Source organism: Harpia harpyja, chromosome 11 (assembly GCF_026419915.1).
Source record: "Harpia harpyja isolate bHarHar1 chromosome 11, bHarHar1 primary haplotype, whole genome shotgun sequence".
NCBI lineage: Eukaryota > Metazoa > Chordata > Aves > Accipitriformes > Accipitridae > Harpia > Harpia harpyja.
In genome coordinates, this window is record NC_068950.1 from 27,024,311 (window position 1) to 27,043,599 (window position 19,289).

At 37.7% G+C, this 19,289-nt stretch overlaps 1 protein-coding gene across 6 annotated transcripts in view; it reads right to left on the reverse strand.

Annotated features, from left to right (window-relative positions):
* The window catches only part of RPAP2 (RNA polymerase II associated protein 2), a 41,905-nt gene extending 22,643 nt beyond the window's left edge, over positions 1 to 19,262 (reverse strand). For 2 of the 6 annotated variants that reach the window (XR_008237146.1, XM_052801233.1), the window contains exons 1-10: positions 19,168 to 19,261; positions 18,255 to 18,300; positions 17,144 to 17,258; positions 16,354 to 16,452; positions 15,249 to 15,314; positions 13,914 to 14,002; positions 11,583 to 11,618; positions 9,771 to 10,707; positions 9,359 to 9,453; positions 6,834 to 6,914 (exon numbers count right to left, since the gene is read on the reverse strand). Coding sequence is in view for 5 of the 6 variants with exons in the window: in XM_052801233.1 (XP_052657193.1) it covers positions 6,834 to 6,914; positions 9,359 to 9,453; positions 9,771 to 10,707; positions 11,583 to 11,618; positions 13,914 to 14,002; positions 15,249 to 15,314; positions 16,354 to 16,452; positions 17,144 to 17,258; positions 18,255 to 18,300; positions 19,168 to 19,228 (1,625 nt within the window). In the remaining variant the exon portion in view is untranslated. Of the gene's footprint in view, positions 1 to 6,833; positions 6,915 to 9,358; positions 9,454 to 9,770; positions 10,708 to 11,582; positions 11,619 to 13,913; positions 14,003 to 15,248; positions 15,315 to 16,353; positions 16,453 to 17,143; positions 17,259 to 18,254; positions 18,301 to 18,622; positions 18,707 to 19,167 lie in introns of those variants that run through there. The other 4 variants (XM_052801236.1, XM_052801234.1, XM_052801238.1 and 1 more) reach the window with 3 other exon arrangements.
* Between the last annotated feature and the right edge of the window lie 27 nt (positions 19,263 to 19,289).

Below are 19,289 nucleotides of genomic sequence, written 5' to 3' on the forward strand. Positions count from 1 at the left end.
CCAATATGTCTCTTTTTTCTATATGAAAGTGGGATGGGGAAGACTGAACAGAAGCTAAGTTTTTGAATTATTTCACAAATAGTCCTGGCTGCTGTGAGGGCTCAGCTCTCACTCATATCCACTGGGAAATTCCCAGGAACTGCACATGCGTTTCTGAAAAGACAGGCCTTCTTACACTTAGTTTCCCCCGTGTTGTCTTCAGATCCAGATTTGCTGTAAAAGCTAATGTTGCAGAAACAGACTGGATTTTATAAGATACTGGAGACAATCCTCTGATGATTCTTGTTTTTAAAATGGAAACTTGGAATTCTAATTTATGCCATGGGACCCAGTGCAGGTATCAGAGCAAGAAAATGAGGTGTGAATCAAGAACCACATGGGTGCTCAACAAAAGTGCTGCTGCATTTTATACCCGCTGACCCATTTGGCTGAACTTTGTAATAAGCCAGATCTGCTTTAAGGCACATGTTAATCTGACTTAAAACAATTCATATATGAATTGCTATGGCTGAATTTAGGCATGACCCGTGGTGTTGAAGACAAACATTTTCATGGAAAAGTCACAGCTAAAAACAAAGCCGTGGCTATACAGGCACCCAAAAAGGCTAGCAGAATTAATTTTATTCAGAGAGACAGCACCATCCAACAGAAATACTGAGAGGCAAGTGCCTCCCTATGTTTGGGGGGATGATCCCTTCTTGCTCTCAGCTTCCATTCTATGCAGACTTGTATAAATTCAGATCCAGAATGAAGCTACCCTGTCATTCATACCCACTTCTACACACACTGGTGAAGATGGGAGGTTGCTTAAAATTAAATACCTGGCAACAAATTCAAATCTAGGGTTTTCTTCCTCAGTAAGATTTTTTTTTTTTTTTAAATTTCTTTGGGCAAGTATACAGAAGTATTTGTATTTGTACTTGCAATTGTTAAAAGTAAAATTCTGTTAACTAATTGCCCAAAATTATATTCAAAATGGTCACTAAGAATGCAGTTATGTTTTATAGGATCATTTTGCATTTCCCTATTTCAGAAAGATATTAAAAATTAATAAAATTAAATTTTATTTAAGGATAGTAATGATTAAAGCAATATTATTCTATTTTTCTCCTCGAATCTCCAAGTCCTCCAACCAAAATAAGATTTTGAAGCAATGATTACTCAAATAGTGTCTCCACAGCCTGAGTTTTGTTAAACGATGAAAGGAAAAGCAATGTTTTGTACTACACATACAGGAATTGTCATGTCAAACTAGAAACAATAGTTCCAGCAAATACAGATTATTTTTGTTATTAAAAGATTCATGTTTACCAATTACTATTTGAAATAGCTGGCAACAAAGCTTGTACCTGGTAAACTGTTACATTTTTCTAGAACAAGAGACAAAACAAAGACTGAACGTCTTGACTCAACACTGATGACAGTGGTAAATACTACCAACAAATGCCTGATGGAATCATCTTGACAGGCAATTCATATGTAACATTCCAGTTAATCTGCTATGATGAGACACAATGGAAGAGACAGCTCTAAGCCACCTGGGAAAACTCTGTCAAATAGAGAAAGCAGCTTTATTTCAATGCTCTACAAGGAGTTATTATTGATTAGAGCACAGGAAGGTGTCATTCTTGTACACAAACTGAGAGATGCAGTTATTTGTGTCAATTAACTCTTATTCAATGTTAGTATTGATTGGCAAGGTCTGAACACTAGTCATTGCCATCAATATGCTATTTATGAAGGAGGCAGTCAAAAGACACAGATAACCAGCAGGATACAGCAATATGGATCTGCTGATGTACTACTGTCACTGGACTGGATCAACAGTCAGGCTTCCACAATGAGTAACCTTTCAGTACAACACCTGTCCTAAAACACTTGCGCAGCTGAAAAAAAAAAACATTTCAGGCAGATCAGACTAAAGCTAGCAACCTACAGGTGTGAAGCCTTAAATAATAAGGAGCAGTGGAAGGGCAGTCACTTTCAAAAACAAGCTGTGTGTCAACACCAAGGCCTCTGAAGAGCAAAGCTTTCAGAAAACAGGGAAGTGCAAGTCCTCTGTAAAAATGGTTCATTAATTCTTTGTCTTGCCTCTAGCCAAAACTGTAACTTCAGAACAATCCATGAGAGAGGTCACTAGATTTCTGTCATAAACATATAATGTGGAAATGTTAAAACTGTACAAAACTTCATATACATGATTTGAGTTTTAGAGTGAAATATTTTCTGTTAAAGAGTTTGGATAAATTCTCCCTCACCTACCCAAAGGAAAAAAAAACCCCAATATGCAACTTTCCAAAACAGAACATCTCTACTTTCTTGGCCTCTGTGGGGCAGGATAGGTAAGCCAAGAAAGTTGGATGATCCCAAACAGCTGTGTGGGTTGCTTAGTTGCTAGTTTGTGCATGTTGTGGTTCAACCCAGCAAGATGCACTGCAGCTGGACTGGACTGCTTCCATCATCTAGTAGGCAGCAGGAGTTTTAATACTCTATGAAGGAGCTCAGACTGAGCAGATGGATCCAAGCGGCAGAAGCTGACAGGATAAAGGACTAAAGAGTAAGATGCATAAAAATTCCATCCCAAATGACCTCCCAATAACTGACTAGTGCCCAGCCTGCAAAGAAAGTGAACTCTGATAGTGAAGTTGTAGGAATACAGGGGAGTCCAAGGTTAAAGTAACCAGTAAATAAAAAAAGTAAACCCAAAAATGACAGCAAAAGAGCATACACAGTTGGTTCTACTTCTTTTCCTCTAGTTATCTTCCCATTTAATTACCATCAGCTGTGAATTTTGCTAGCAGAACTCTATTAGCAAATGATGGCCTGATTTGTAAACAGTGCCTGCTGTGGCAGCCGATTTAAGCACATCCCTTAGGTACCTGTGCAAGAACTGGGACAGGGACTGCAACAGACTTGAAGTTATAGGAAAGAAACTCAGCAATGTAGGAGCTCATCACCCTTTCCTCAGCAGGATTACATTTCCTGGGATTTCTAGGAAACAATTTGATAAAAGTAACACTGTCCAACAGGGAATGGCAGATGGACACCAGGATTATTATGCTAAATAGTAATCCCCTAATAGACCCCTAGCATCAGATACTATGAACAAGATGCAAGTAAATGTAACTGGTTAATATAAAACAATCTTTTAGAAGTATATTTTTCTTTATACCTATTGATAAATTATAGTTTTGAGTGTTATTTCCTTTTCTAGAAGTTTGTTTATCCTTACAATGAGAATATACTTGTCATCTATGAGCTCAATTTTTAACATGTTGCTATGAATTTGACTAATAACTAGTAGCTATGAGTTATTGGTACTAAATGTACATTTGGTGAAAAAACATTCCTTTGAACAGGTCCATGCTTGCTGTCTTTCAGTTTTACCTAGTATGTCCATTTTCTTACACTGGGAGAAAAAGAAAAAACCGTGCCCCAATGGAGAAGATTTTCTTTCTTTCTTTTTTTCATTTTACAATTTATCTTTGTTGCAAAGTGAAGTCATTAGCATCTTTGCAAATGAAGCAGCTTTTTTGTTCACACATCGAGATTCCCAGGTGTAGGCATATGTAACTTCAGTTCAAGAATCTGACCTGTTAAGTTTGGCCATTTGCCTATTTTGTAATGCAGAAAGCTGACTTCATGGGATTAGGACCTAAAGTTGTGGCTTTAGGGGACCTCAGCTATCTACAGTTTTTCCAAAACTTGCACTAAGATGAGCAAAGTTTAACTAACCCAGGTCAGCACAGGCAAATACTAAAGCATAGACCATTTTTCTTCAGGCTTCAATGAGACCAATTTAACCATAAAAGACAGCTTCTCTATCCCCTGAAAAAGAGCAACATATTTATGTACTGTAGTATAATTTAGTTTGATGAGTTACTATTATAACTTTAGGGTCTCTTCAAGAGAAGCCCATTTACTTGAGAAAAGGTCATTAACATTCTGGTACTTTCACATTTCTGTACATAACCTTGTCTACGACAAAGTATTGCTGATTGACTTGAAATCCAGAACCTACAATTCCACTTAACAAGGGTAATAGGTAAAAGCTTATTAGCGAGCATATACACTAGATAACATACACTCACGATACATATTTAAAAGCTAAAATATTCTTGGAAACAAAGACAAACCTGTAAAAAAAAGTCTTGAACACATCTTCAGGAAACAACTGTATCATATTCAATGACAGAGTTCAATGTCAATGATAAGCTCCATAAAAGGAATTAAAATACTTGCAACCACAACATTCAGATGAAATTCTATATTCAGTACGGAATATTATGCTTAAAAAACCCCACAACCATACATTCACAAACTTAATCATTTAGCCTCGATTTATATATAAATAGCTAATTTTCTCTTGTTCTTTTAACAAAGTGCCCTTACAGACTCTGGAGAATTATTTGACATCTCAGTTTTCGTAACAAAAGCTTACAGGCACTGAGGGACTCTGTTTGGGAAGAGCTCTAACCATTCTAAAATGTCTCTTGAGATCCCTCTAGTGCGTTTCCCAGCAGTGGTGATTGAATAAAATGCTGCCCAAAGGAGGCTGAACTGCAAGCGTTCCTTTAAAAACCAATGGAGCTGAAAATCGTTGTTGCTTAGTTCACCACATGCTCTTTTACCCTTCTCCAGCTAAGCTCTACCACAGCCATGTGTTTTATCTCCTACCCTCTTTGGCAAGTTCTTCAGCCTGAAATATTTCCAGTACAAAAAGCAGGAAAGAGCACTAGCATTTGTCAGTGCTCCCTCCATAGTATTAAGCATTTTAACCACATTAACAAAGAAAGTAACGTTTAAATTTCTATATACTGCAAACATAAATACCGTTTAAAATTTATCCCAGGTCCCCCTGCCAAAGCATCTAACCTAAAATCAGAGAGACCACTCATATTAAGTGAATTCAAACCTACGTACAGAACTGGAGATTCAAACCTACGCCTTCATCTTAATATCCATGAGCTAGCTTTTGTGTACCTACAGACCCTTCCATATCAGAAATGCAAGAAGGAGTAAGGGCCCAAAGGTTTTTATTGCTTCCCTATCTCCTGTATTTTTGTATTGTTTTACTATCAGTGACAATAAAGCTCCATTTATTTTGATATATCTATATATATATATATAGATACAGATATATATGTAAAGGTACTTATAAATTCTTGTGTAGTGCCCATAATTGTCTTCAACCATCCTCCGCCCAAAATACTGAATTTCAAAGCAATTTATCTGGAATCTTCACACTAAGAGAGCCCCAAGAACTTGCTACCATTACCTTCAACTTACTTCCTAACAAAAAAGACTTAAAAATAAACTCATGAAGTGTTACCTGAGGTATCAGAAGTAGATCAGGGGAGACTTTAAAAATATTGCTACAGGAGCCAGGTATTGGGATCAAAGTCCAAGTTAATTAGACTTGGTTCCATTCTGTAAATCCACAGATGTATACATATATATGTTTTTAGAAGTCCATTTTGGCTTCAAGGCTCCTTTGCTATAAACCACTTTTAAAACTTCATATTCAGGCCACATTGTTTTTGAATAGCAAAAATGATTTAAAATAGAAGTTCTGCTTTTGAGAACCTCCAGGACTTCTTACATAATCAACCATACAAAAGTAGATTGAAAGAGACCAAATGTAGTTTTTCCAGTTCTATCAATCCAAAAGCTAAATTGACTATCAGGCATTTAGACTGCAGAGCAACAAAACTGTTTTAAGGCACAAAGATCTTTTTTAATAGTAGCTACACATACAGCATATACCTGCTGCTCCAATATAACCAAAACCATCTTCCCTGGTTTCATTGTTGTTGTTGTTAAAATAAAAGATTAATCACAACTTAAAAGACTGCAACTACAGAATCATGTTCAAACACTAATAATTCTATTAAATAAAAAAGATCATGCACAGAGTCACCAGAAAGGAAGAGTATCTTTCGTAGTAAGAAATCCTGCTTATAGAGATCTGTGTTTTAGTGGTGTCCTTCCAGGCATGAGATAAATCATAAGGAATCAGGTAGAGCTGGGTTTCTATTCACCAGAGCCTAGATTCCTTGTGGCAAACGCCACATAAATGAAATTTGGAAAATTTACATGTAAACCTCATGCAGGTTGGGGATGTGGGGGGGGGGAATTTCAAGAGCAAAAATGTACACAGAGCTAGAAACTGCTGTTGCTCCTTTTCCTGACAATACTTCAAGATGCAGGACATGACTAGGTCCAAGTTATGAGAGTTGTGTCCCAAAGAAAAGCTAAAAATATTCAGAGTTACGACCATTCTGTTTTCCCTTCTTCTTCATCCTAGTGTTTCCAAATACTGCCTTTAGTGCTTCTGACTGAAGCAGAAGCTTCATTTGTGGTGATGAAGTGTCCGCTAGATCTACTTGCCCTTGAAATTGGGAACTAGACAGGTCAAACTGGACCTTCTTCCTGGCTCTAGAAGTTAGTGGTAACAACTATTAATCACATTAAAACCATTTAGCCTGGCTGTAGGGAGCCAGAGCAAAAGAAAGTGACAGATCTCAGAAACTCAGGCTTAATAGGAGGTGACGAGGTAGCAGAACCTTTAAAAGACTCACCATCCTCCTCCAGAGACCACTGGCCTAGTTTTTAAAAATCTACAAATACTCCTGGTGACCTAGCCACTGTCAGGAGCAGGGAAAGGGTTGACTTGTTAGTCCACAGGGAATGTGACATTACCTACATGAACACACAGCTAGAAAAGGGCAAATCTGCAATGGGGCACTCTCTGTGCCCAAACCGCAAATCATTCAACAGCATTGATTAATTAATCAATCAAGAAGAATCTCTAAATAAAGACCAATACTCACTGGAAGGTTTTGACAAGGTTTTTTAGCTCTGTGTAAACATCACCTGGAGTAATCTGAAGAGGGCCCAAAACTGCAGGTAATCTAGAAGGCAAAAGACACTGGTCAATATACATTTTCCTCTCTTTCTCATCTCAAGTAGGACTTCCACCAAAGCTCATGGAAGTTAATAAAGAGAGATTGATTTTTGTGTAGCAGATCAGGCCAGCAGTTTACATTTCGGATTCCTGAGTGGTCTTTGGGCAACACCTTCACTTTACAACAGCTTGTTTTAAAAAATAAGCAGCTCTAGTTCAGTGTGAAGAAGAAATGAAATGTAGTTTTACATGCATACTCTTATCAACTTCACATTTCAGTTCTGACAAGACATTCATCATCAAAGTGTTTACATTATGAGGATTAGAATTCCAGGCCTCATAAATGTTTCAAATATTTCTATTTACCTGGTTCAAAAATGACAATATAAAAGGAAACTACATGTCTAAATGAGGTTTGCACAGAGAATGTATCTGCTAACCTCAGACTCACATAGATGCAACAGAAATAACATTCCACTGCAAGCCTGATAGTTGGAATTAAGATGATAGTAGGCTAATTAGAAAATTTCAAAAGAGGAAAAAAAAAAAAAAAAGACAGATTTTCTCCCTACTTGACTGTGTAAAAATTGAAGCACACAACAAACCACACATACTGTTTAACTAGTTGTCAGTATCCCCAAAATGCTGGAAATAACATGCATTGTTTTTCACATTTGGGATTTAACTTTTGCCTCTATTTACTGGTTTAATAGTTAATATCCTCTTGCATTTGAATATCCAGTTATTTACATTTATATGCATGGTGCATCACTATTGCTGGAAAAATCAATATTTCTATTGTCCTTTACATCGCTGCATGTTTTACAAAAACTGAACACAGGACTCTTATGATGTTGGGCATACTCATATTCCTGCTGACTTCATGTGAACACACTAAGAAGTCATCGCTTTATCAAAATGAAAATTGTCTCTCTTACTTCAGTGTGACAGGACTACTGCATCACCTCATGAAATTTAAAATGATCAACTAAAGAAGGGGATAGTCCAGAACAAAACCTTTGAAGAAACAAAGAAAAAAAAATTCAGTCTTTCTTATCCTCTATTCATGGAGTACCTGACTTTTAAGTTCAACAGAATTTTGCTAGAAGCTGAAAATGACTGACAAACTTGTGGAAAAATTCGAAGCAGAGAAACTGCTTTACCATATAGTAGTATTCCTTGGACTCTGTGCAATGTTGACACTTACAGAAAGATCAGAGATAGCCACCTTTCTTGCAGCATGGTTTGATTCCATGTTTCTGGCCCGTCTCAGGCCTATGGCAGGTAGAGAGAAGCAGAACGGAGTGGTTTTTTTGGTTTTTGGGGGAGTTTCAGTTGTGGGGTTTTTTAGTTAAAAAAAAAGATTCTGCAAAAACTAGTTTGGCTAGCTAAAACAAACTACAACCATATAAAAGCAAAATACCTCTAACAAAAACACCACAATCATGGCCTTCAAACCCTCATTTATCTGCATTGCCTTGACAACAGGAGTATTTTCAAGGTCCTCTCAACTTTGACAATTCAATAATTTTAACAGGTACAGCAGAGATGCCTTAATCTCTTTTCTGGGACTCCAAAGCCCTTTTATGTATGTGAAAAAGGTCTGGTGTTTGTAAAGTTTTAAGATTCAATTCTGAGGGCCTTATATGGTTGTAGCTAGAGGCATACTGATACCAGCCATCCAAACATGGACTAGAAACTCTTTTAATAAGACCTTTGCTTAAACTGTTAAGAGGTCTGAAAACACAGCTTCCTTCTGTGTAATTTGTTTACCAGTAGCAGTATGCTTAATGTACAGGACAAATATTTGCACTCCTCCCAAACAACTTCAAGTTTTTCAGTTTAGACTTGAGAAGTTGGTATATACAGCTAGTTAAATATTTCATATTTTATGTACATCAGAATCTGCTTTTAGACAACTTACAAGAATCCAAATAGCTTAGATTATTTCCAGATAACTGAGGGAAAGGATGATGATAATTAAAGAGTTTGCTGTGGAATTTTTTTTTTTTTTAAGCACATATTCTCATTTTAAGCTCCATGTGTTATACCAACATTTAGATCCAAAAACCATAGAAATTTTCAGTGTAATGGCACAATTGTATTGACTTCTGTCAACTACTGAAGAGTGGGAACATGCTGCCACACCAGCCTGGAATGCTGTCAACTACAAGCTTCAATGCTTGTAGGAAGGGACAGGTTTCTTCTAGAGAAGACCTCAGTAGTGAGATTCTGACATCTACCTCAGCAGGCTGTGCAAACTGACATCTGCAACTGGACTGCAGATGACTGTCTCAGAAATAAGTAAGTTCTTTAGGGCAGTAACGGGTGTAAGTTATGAATAAGGCCACCTAGAAAAAGCCAGAATGTCCCTGGACAGTGTGTTACTTAAAATAACAATGAATGAGCATCAGCTTCAGCTTGACTTTTACCAAAGTAAAGGATACTTACGCTTTTCTCAGTTTTTCAAGGACGATTCGCTTTCTAATCTGCATTTGTGCATTTGAATCAACAAGTGGGAAGGTGAGATCTTCCTGTTGATCATCCTGTATTAGACAAAAAACTTTAACAGCTATAACCTAGTATTTAATTAAAAGTCAATGCATCAAAATAGTCACAGCTCATCCATAAATGTTTAAACATAAGAAAACTCTTCTCTGAATAGAAAAAAACCCCAACCAGTAATTTCTTAATGGACAGAAGCTTGCTCAATCTGACCCAACATACAGTGTGCAGCTAACCTACTTTTCCCCCTCCCTATGCTAGACACTTATTCACTTATGATGACAGAAACAAAGAGCTTGTAATAATTCTCTGAAGGCAGGCTTTATACGGCCTCGACACTATTCCAATGGACACTCACTTTGTCTTTGTTTGGATGTTCCTCTGCTTGCACATGTGTCACCGCCTCTTCAGCCAAGATGCACTTTCCTTTATAGAACTCTTTTACTCGGAGTTCTAGGAACTCTGTTTCTTCTTTTAACTTTTCGTAGCTAGGCACAGGCTTAACTATTCCACCTGGGCCTGTGAAAGGTAAAGAATAGTTCAAACTGTTTTCAGACTCCCCTACAGCAACAGTGTTAAGATCATCAGCTGCATCTAAGTCATCCTCATCAAGTTCTTCATTCTCCTGGTTGGCAGATGATATGCACTCTGATGAACACAAAGTAGTATAGTTTGGGCCATAGAGAAATTTTAAAGTTTCCTCAGTTCTCCATTCCGTAAGTGTTTTCTTAAGCACTTCCAACAAACTGCCTTTGGAATTAACTGGATGCCTCAGTTCAGGTTTTTGATGTTCTTTTGAGTTAGCTAGTGTTCTTTTAAGATGTTCTGCGCCTCTTTTGCTCACACCTAGAAAAACTATCTGTGAACCACAGGTATTTTCATAGTTTTCTGGAGCACTTGATTTCCCTAGAGTAGTATTTTTTGAAGGCTGTGCAGTTATTTTATTATGAACAGAGCAAGCATGCATTTCTTCCTGAGCATCTAATGTACAATTAGACAGTCGTTCAGCGGCTTCTACCACATCTGAGTCTTCAGTTTTAGGGCTGGAATAGACTTTCTGAGCATGCTTCTTTTTGAGGATGATGCTTCTGTGCAATTGCTGTGCAAAATTGGCTGAACTTGACTGACTTCCTGGTAGGACAGAAGAAACAAATTCTTGTTCAGTATCACTACTGCTGTCAGTGGCTGTGTCATGAGAACCAGATTCACATGGATCGGAAGATGTCCTAGGATTTTCAATGTCAGATGTTTTAATTACTTCATCACATAGTTTCACCTCTTCTCCAGACTGTCCACTGTAACAGAAAACACAAGCCATCAATGAAATAAGAAATGGGCCTTACCTGTAATAGCTTTTCATTCTCGTGTAAGAAAGATAAATAAAGCATTTTTCCCTTATAGTAGAAGTGTACTTTTTTGCTTTAAGAATCATAGCTGCTCTTCTAAAAGTCTTCTTGAACTCAGAGAGTTGTAATGTTCTGCAGTCAAAATGACAAGTACAGACACTATTTAAAGAAGTGAGTTCTCAGTTGCTTATTGGCAGTTAGAAAAGAATAGTAAACAAGATATTATTAAAGACAACAGAATAATGTCAGACTTAGCATGATGAATAGTGCAATTTTAAAATTAAGATAGGCATCTTAACATATATGGGAATATTGTACCCTAAAATCAGGGGGACAGCAGAGCTGTTTTTAGCATATGTAAGTTTGCCACCTAATGGCCACGTGTTGCAAAAGAAAACAAACAAAAAGTCACAATACACAGCAAGGTACAGAGAGATGACAGAGTAGCATTTCATTTTAGCTGATATAGATGTTTTAGATTAAGAAGTACAGAAGCTTTCATCACATATAATTGGTACTATTTTCTTTATAAAGAATAGATGGTATAAAATATGCAAAGTACAAACAGTGTATTTGTTTCAGATTTCAACAGGCTCAATTAAGACATACAGGCCAAGAGCAGCTGTACACTAAATCATACAGATCAAATATGCTGGTTTAGAATCACAAAGGACAAAACTAAACAAGACAAATAACCCTTTGTGTAGGTTCTAATAACGTCTTTTCTATAACACAGGAAATCAAAGATTCCCCTTTCACCTGATATGATGTTAATATTTCTAACTATAAGTGCATGTAACAAAAAAAATTATTGTTCAGTGTACCTCTGTCCCTCCTTCAGCAGCTCTATGTCTGGTGGTCTGCAAAAAGAAGACACAGAATGAAGATTTTCCTGCTAAATCAATGCTCTTGAAATACACATTAATACAGAAAATACATACTTGAGGTTAGAAGGGACATCTGAGGATCTTCTAGTCCAAACCTCCCTGTTCAAATCAGGATTAGCGAAAGCAGGTTTATACATACATGTTCACAGAGTGTGACTCGTGCCTCCAGCACGATGCTGTTACGTTGAACAACATTTAACAGAATCAACAGGTCACACAAACATTAAGTCAGAAAGGACCTCCAGAAGTCTCTAGTCTCACCTCCTGCTTGTAGTGCAATTGTCACCAGCACTAGATCAGGTCAGCCACAAATTCATGAAGTTTAAATCTTGAAAACCTCCAAAGATGGAGATTTCAAAACATTGTTGAGTATCCTGTTTCATTCCACCATAACCCTAGTGCAATTTTTTTTCCTAATGTCCAACCTGAACCATCCATGTGATAATTTGTGGCCACCACCTCTTGTTTTCTGCCATCAACCATGAATAGTCTGGCTCTGTAATCTTTATAACTTTTTTTCAAGTAGTTGTAGACTGTTTTCAGATCACCCTTTGGTTTCTTCTTCAACAAAGTAAACATGCCAAGATCCTCATAGGTCACAAGTTCCAATAGTAAAAAAAATCCTGGGCTGTTTATAGAAAAATGTTCCAAATTAATGCAAAAAAAAAAAAAAAAGAATATTCAGGATATCTTTACTTATTTAAAATTTTACTTTGTTAAAAATTAGGCTTAAGTTATACTGCTTTAAGAAAATGGATTTCAAAGGTTTCCAGAAACTCTAAGAAACATTACTGAACAAATTCTGATGGGTTTCTTGCCAAAGCTCTACTTGCAGTTAATCTGCTTCAATTCAGTTATGAGACAGCACCACAATGCTATTCATTTTATCCAATGCTAAATGTTGAAATCCTCACCCATCTGTCCTATGAATGAAAGAAAACCTTTTACGCATGCACTAAATCCAAGTCAATGCACTAACACCTCTCAGACAGTGTATAAAAAACCCCACAGGTTTAAAAATATGAAAGCTGCACCACTCATATGAATGAATTGAGTCTGGGAACTAAAGGTGATAACATACAATGATTTAAATTATTAACTCCATATAACTCTTCTTCAGAGTTTTAAGTGAAGGTTGTACTCTTTTGTTTCAAAAGAATTTCAGATATCCTAATGTGTAAACGTGTATCAGTGTGTACACATGTATGTGGTTGTGCAAACAGATATACCTAGCCATAAACTATCCGGGGTTTTGTTCGTTTTTTTTTGAAAATACCGCCTCTCCACCACCACACAGCATAAATAATTAACTACGTCAGGCATATCAGAACTATACACTTTCAATGTTAAGAATAAAGGGAGAATTTAGAAATATTTTCTTTAAAGACAGCAAAACAATAGCACAAAAATACTGGTAAACTTACTTAAACATTTAATGGAGAGACTAGTTTTACCTACTAGAATCCCTCAGACCAGATCAGGCTGCTCTAAATCTCTTCTCTCATTGACCAGGTATTTCATATGACTGATCTGAACTGTGAAAATGAGCTCACACATGTAATTTCAGCTAGTTCCTTTTGTTGAAAACCAGGAGACTATGAAAAGTAGTGTCTTGGAGAACAAAAGCTGAATAAATTCAGCTGAACAGTCTCTAGGCAAGTATTTATTGTTAAACAGTGACACCCATTGGCTCAATTCATTATTTGCAAGCCTATGTTTCCTAAGCTAGGAACATGGACTGCATCACACTGTTCCAAAATGTGTATTGCAGTAACAACAGCAAATGGGCAATCTGAAATTTAGACAGGATAAAGAATCTCTTCATGTTATAGTCAGTATAGTTCAGGTGCAAACATTCACAGTCTAACCTTAAGACCAATGCCAAGTGCTGTGCTAAAATTAGCAAATCTCTTGTAACAGGATGAATTAATCCTGTACATTATATGGTTTGTAAAAATCCAGTCCTAATAAGTACATTTTAAAGTTAATAGGAGTTGACTATTATTTATGACTAGTCTGCCCCCTAAATTATCATGGTCATGTCTACTAAGTAGTCATGAGTAGTACTGACTCATGTCAATTATTGTAATCAATATGGCAAGAACACTTTTTAAAACGAACACCATGCTAAGCTAACATGTTAACATCAGTTACCTCTGCTTCAGCTGAATGATTTTGATGTACTGCAGCTAATTAATTAGCATTGCAGCTTGGATAGAGAAAATAATATTCTCAAAAGGAGCAATGAATGTATAAGATTATACTTACTTTTCTTCTTCTCGCATCCATACTGGACTTTTGGAAATTTGAGCTTCAAAGTATTTAGATGCTCTATAGCAAAAGTTGCTGCAAAAGCACTGGAAATGAGATAGAAAGCAAGAAAATATGACTAAAGACAACTTTAATACTCACAGAAAGGTACAAAAGTCATTGTTTTTTATGCCCGTAAAATTAAGTACCAATTCATTTTTCTTTTTAAGCCTATGACCAGGTTTTTAATTCACCTGAGAAACCAAACCTATCAAATAGGTCTATTCCATTCCCCACAAGCCACTTTTAGCTGCTTCTTTTTTCCCCACTTTTCTGCTTTTTGCACTTTTATTACACACTAAGAAGTAAACCAGTGTTGGATTCTACTTAACAATAATTAAAAAAAAAACAAACAACAAAACCCAGAACTGTTCAAAGAGCAATCCCTAACCCAACAAGATGGTCATACAGTTTAAAAGACATGCAATAAAATTCAGTTATTTAATAATGAAAATTTTCGTTAGCAACAGAACTTGGATATTTTGCAATACTCAGAACACCACCTAAAATTTTGTAGCATCTTGAAAAAATAACTTGCACACTTGCATCACGGAACAAGACAAAACATCCCACTTCTTGGGGTCTTACCTGGTAAAAGCAATTCCCAGAATTTTGTGTATCCCAGAGTTGTAACCAGAGGAAAGGAATGTCTACTAGCATTGAAGTAATTTGTTGAAGAAATTTGTTCTGGAACTACGAGCATTTATCCTACAATTTAGCATTTAAGCACCTGTAGGTGATTGCATATACTGTGAGCAGGCAAAGACGACTTTTACGCAACCCCACTCATGAATATGCTTCAAGAAAGAAACAGGCTTTGTGAAGAGATAGGTTTTATGTTGAAAAGTCCTCAAAGAAGAACCCTAAAAGTAGTCACACTAAGGAATGCATAAGATGCAACTTGTACTACAGTACTGCAAACTTCAGTGAATGAAAAGGATGTGCACTTTGACCCTAAAGCTCATTGACTATACTGCAGCAAAATAGAGAACACTTCTTCACAAATGTCTTTAATGGATCAGCTGTACCACATTCAAACTGCTATCCAAGTAAAACTTTCCATGTTATGTTTAAATTTAGAAAAGAAAATAAGTGGGTTTTTGTCTTTCCAAAGAGCATCTAGAAACTGAAATGCACAAAAAACTTCATATTCTAACAGTTCACAAAAATTATTTTCATAAGAACCAAACATCCTGGCTCTGAATCAAGCCACTATATGAATGCTGTTACAAAATGCATTTCTGATGTTGAGATAATATTAAACACATTTTAGAAATAGATTTGTTACTATACCTTTCTTTCAGTGATATCATAAACTCTGTTCGTTTTTGTTGAAATTCTGTACTTCTGTTTTGGCACCTAAAACAATATGCTTTCATCAGCAAGACTGTTACTTCCATCATGACTTTACATAAAATTTCATTCTTAATTCACATATTTTAATTGGTGTAATATGTTCTGTTTTAAATGAATTGCATACTACAACCACCTTTTTTCTCAGTTCTTTTGATATTGTACCTTCTCAGATCTAAGAATGCCAATTTATCTTTAATCATTTACATCTCACTATGAGTAGAGGACAACTTCAGATCTACAAGAAAGCCAGTGCTGAACATAAAACAATGGAGTTGCCATGGTAGAAACTCCTCCATGTATAAGTATGTATAATTGTTGCGCAATTACAGACAAGTCCTTCTTTAATCCGTATCTATTTATATGCATGTGAGACTGTACTGTCAGAGACCCCCACCACTACCCAGACAAACCCAGAACGCAACTTACATAAAATATAATACAGTTTCTGTGTGAACTTCTGTGGGGACATATGAAGTTCAAAACAGTAAAATTTTTTGTACTTGAGTAGATTTTTTTCAGATAATCAGGTGTACAACAACTGGTATTACATCACAGGTTATCTAACTTAAGGTTATCTGCTTAAGCTCTGATATAACATACCTAAATAAGTGTGCCTATGAAGCAGGTAACATACATTTTTAGAGCACATGCATATGCATTCACATAGTAATATCCCTGCATTGTATTATTTTTTCACTTCAATCCTTCTCAGAGATATGTGGTTACACTGAGGACGGAACAAAATTAGAAAGCTTCTGCATGCACAAAGGAAGGCCATGAAGCCATACTTCATTCATCTTTATTACTGTCAAAGTAGATGCTAACTGATTCTGTCATACAGTAATGGTTGTCAACTGATCAAATTTTACCTTTTACTTCAGAAGGATTATACTGAAATGGAATGATATGATGCCTGGCCCATTACTTGACAGTATTTTAATCTATGTTTACTATTGTAAGTTTAAAATTAAAAAGAAAATGCAAGAGAATAAAAATTGTGAAGAGATTCTTATGGTAACAGCATTAATAAAAAGCAACTTACATTTTCCAGTTTATTTGGACATAGAGGATAACCACATAGTTTGATGATAGACCGTTCATCAACAATGTCTTTATAGTGAGATGGAGTAATAAATTTTCCCTAAAATAACAAGAAAATAGTTCAATAACTGGATAGTGGAAAATCTGTCATTTGTCATACTCAAAACATCTCATAAGCAAATAAATATTTTTAATTTTGTAACAGTTATCTAGTAAGTTTAATAAACACCATTTAGAACCTACACAGTAAAAATGCTAAAAGGGTAAACAGGGAAAGAACAAAGACATGGGCACTTCTTTTTACATATACAAGAGCTTCATAATTTTGCCTCTAGCATGGCACCGATTTTCATAATCTTCCTCTATTTACATGATTTGTACACCTATTTACCAGCCTATTTATAACCTTAAGAGGAGTAATCATCACACTGTTCCAGCGGAACTGTGTTGCCAGATAAACTGTGGTGCATTATAGAGGCTTTGTCTAAATTCAGAGATGACGTGATGTAGACCTAAATTTTTATACTTCATCTATCAGTCCAGAACCACAAAGGCATAAACAAAGGCTGTGGTAATAATGTGAGGATTCATAATGCATACAGTCCTGTAAAACTAGGGCATGTTTTCACCTCAGAACCCTTGAAAATAAGGCAATCATCAGGAGAGCTGATGAGAGAGGGAATAAATGGTTTATCTACTTTAAACTGCAACAAATTGTTCCAAGAACTTTAAAAAAAAAAAAAAAGTTGAACACTAAGATACAAAGTAGTATAAAAACTTCCAACACCTACAGAATTCAGAAGGAACTCTTCAGTAATGTTCTCTTCCAGGAGTTGCTCAACAATACACAATGCTTTTTTCTCAAATTCAATCTTCTTTCTCATAGCAGCTTCCAGAGCTGCTTTCCTGTAACAGAACAGACACAGAGGGCAGATTTCCATAAACAACTCTCCAACTGTATCTTTATCTTTTTTCTGAAATACAGTAGTTCACATTTTTCTGCATCACACCATGTTGGCCAAACAAAGTAACAAGTAACTGGACTAGTAATTCTGTAATAACCACAAAAGAGTTTCCAACCTTGGTTTGCTTTAATTCCACCCCGGTCTGGAAAAGTATTGACACTTACTGCATTGCAATACTTCCATACAAGGTTACCCAACTCTTCTTGCAAGAGAGGAAAACCCAGAACTGGCTGGACAAACAGCCTGTGACAAACAATTTATTGAGTGTTGCCAGGAGAATGGGAGCTGGATGAGACATGAAGAGGAGGAAGAAAAAAGGACTGGGACAAGACTGAGTGTGAGGCTACAAAGTAAGGGAAGGAATAAATCAAATAAATCCCACTACAGTATATTTCCTGAGTGTTCCCGAGTCTTGCCACTATTCTATTGTCAGCAAATACCCAGAGAGCAACCATCTAGGTGTCTCCAATCTCCATTTCGCAATGCTTCCCACAGAGGCTGTCAATGTACAGTCATTCTGCTGTCTTAACTTATAGAGGTCTACGCTATTCACCTGGAAGTCTAGCTCTACTACAGAATCAAATGAATATTCAGGTAATTGTCCATGGCAGAAAGTGGTTTTTCCTCTCAAGTTTGGTTTTTAAAGTGAATAAAGACAAATGGCAGGTATGGAAAGAAATTAAGATGGCAAAAAGCAAGCACTATAGAGTAAGGAAATACAGTTGCGGAGGTTAGATTCATAAACTTTTTGCATATTATACAATGCGCGTATATACATGCTGTTAGAAGTTACACCGCATCACTCCAAATAAGCCTGCATCATGTTGCTGCTGGCAATCTCCTCTGAGAAAGCAAAAAAACATGAGAGGCAGAGAATGCAATTTCAAAGTGAGACAAAACAACATGAATGCCACATATTGTTAGTTAGAAATTATACCTTTGAGCAGCATCTTCATTCTTCAGAGAAACTGAATGCTTACTTCCTAGAAATCAAGCATACAAATGTAGAAATACAGAAATTAGTCTACTCTCTTCCTTTAACAGTGGAAAATACTGGAAACTGAGAAATATTAAAACCTCTAAACTGTAAACACAATCAAGAGAATTGCTTAGAAACTTGCTTTTGGTGCCTGAGAGTGACTTCAGCAAGCCAGTAACCATTCAGCAACTAGTTAGACATGCTTTTTCTAAGTAGGAGGACATACAGGCCCAACTCTCTTCATAATCTCGTTCATCATGTTTTGTATAGTCAGAAAGCTAAAGGAAAAACAATTCTGACAATAATTTTGTGCCAACCACACTCACCCTGGTTCTCCACTGGCTCTCCAGCCCAGCTTTACCCCTGCACATCCCCCTGCTGGACTGGCCTAGGTCTCTGCCCGCCCTGACCCGGCTACCGACATAGAGGACTCGGGCAGCCGCTCCCTTAAGACAAGGGCGACAGGGAGGGAACATAAGGGACTGTTATACTTAAAACATGAGGACGCGGTTTTCTGACCAGCTGCACGATCGCTGTCACGCGCGGCGCGCCTGACGCTCAGAGCCGGGCTGGCTGCCGGCGCTGCGGAAGCCAGGCGCGCAGCCCCCGCGCAGCCTGAGGGGACAGCGGGGCGCCCGGCACCGCCTCGTCCGAGCCGCCGCCGCCAGCCGCCGCTCGCCGGCCCCGAACACACAGCCGGCCCGGCCGAGGCCCACCGAGCTCGCGGCTGCGTGCCCGCCCCGCCGACCGCGGCCGGCCCGCCGCTCCCCCCGGTATAGCGAGTTGGGCGAGTCCGCTGTGCCGGCCTGAGGGCACGGGGAGGGCCCAAAGCGCCGGGCGGGGGGACCGGCGCGCGGAGCCTGGAGCCTACCTGCGCGCCGCCGGCTGGGCTTCCCCGGCGCACCGCCCTCCGGCTTCCCGGCCGCCATCATCGTGGCCACCTGCTCCCTCCCCCTGACCTCTCACCCGGGAGGCGGAGCCGCCGGCGCGGCG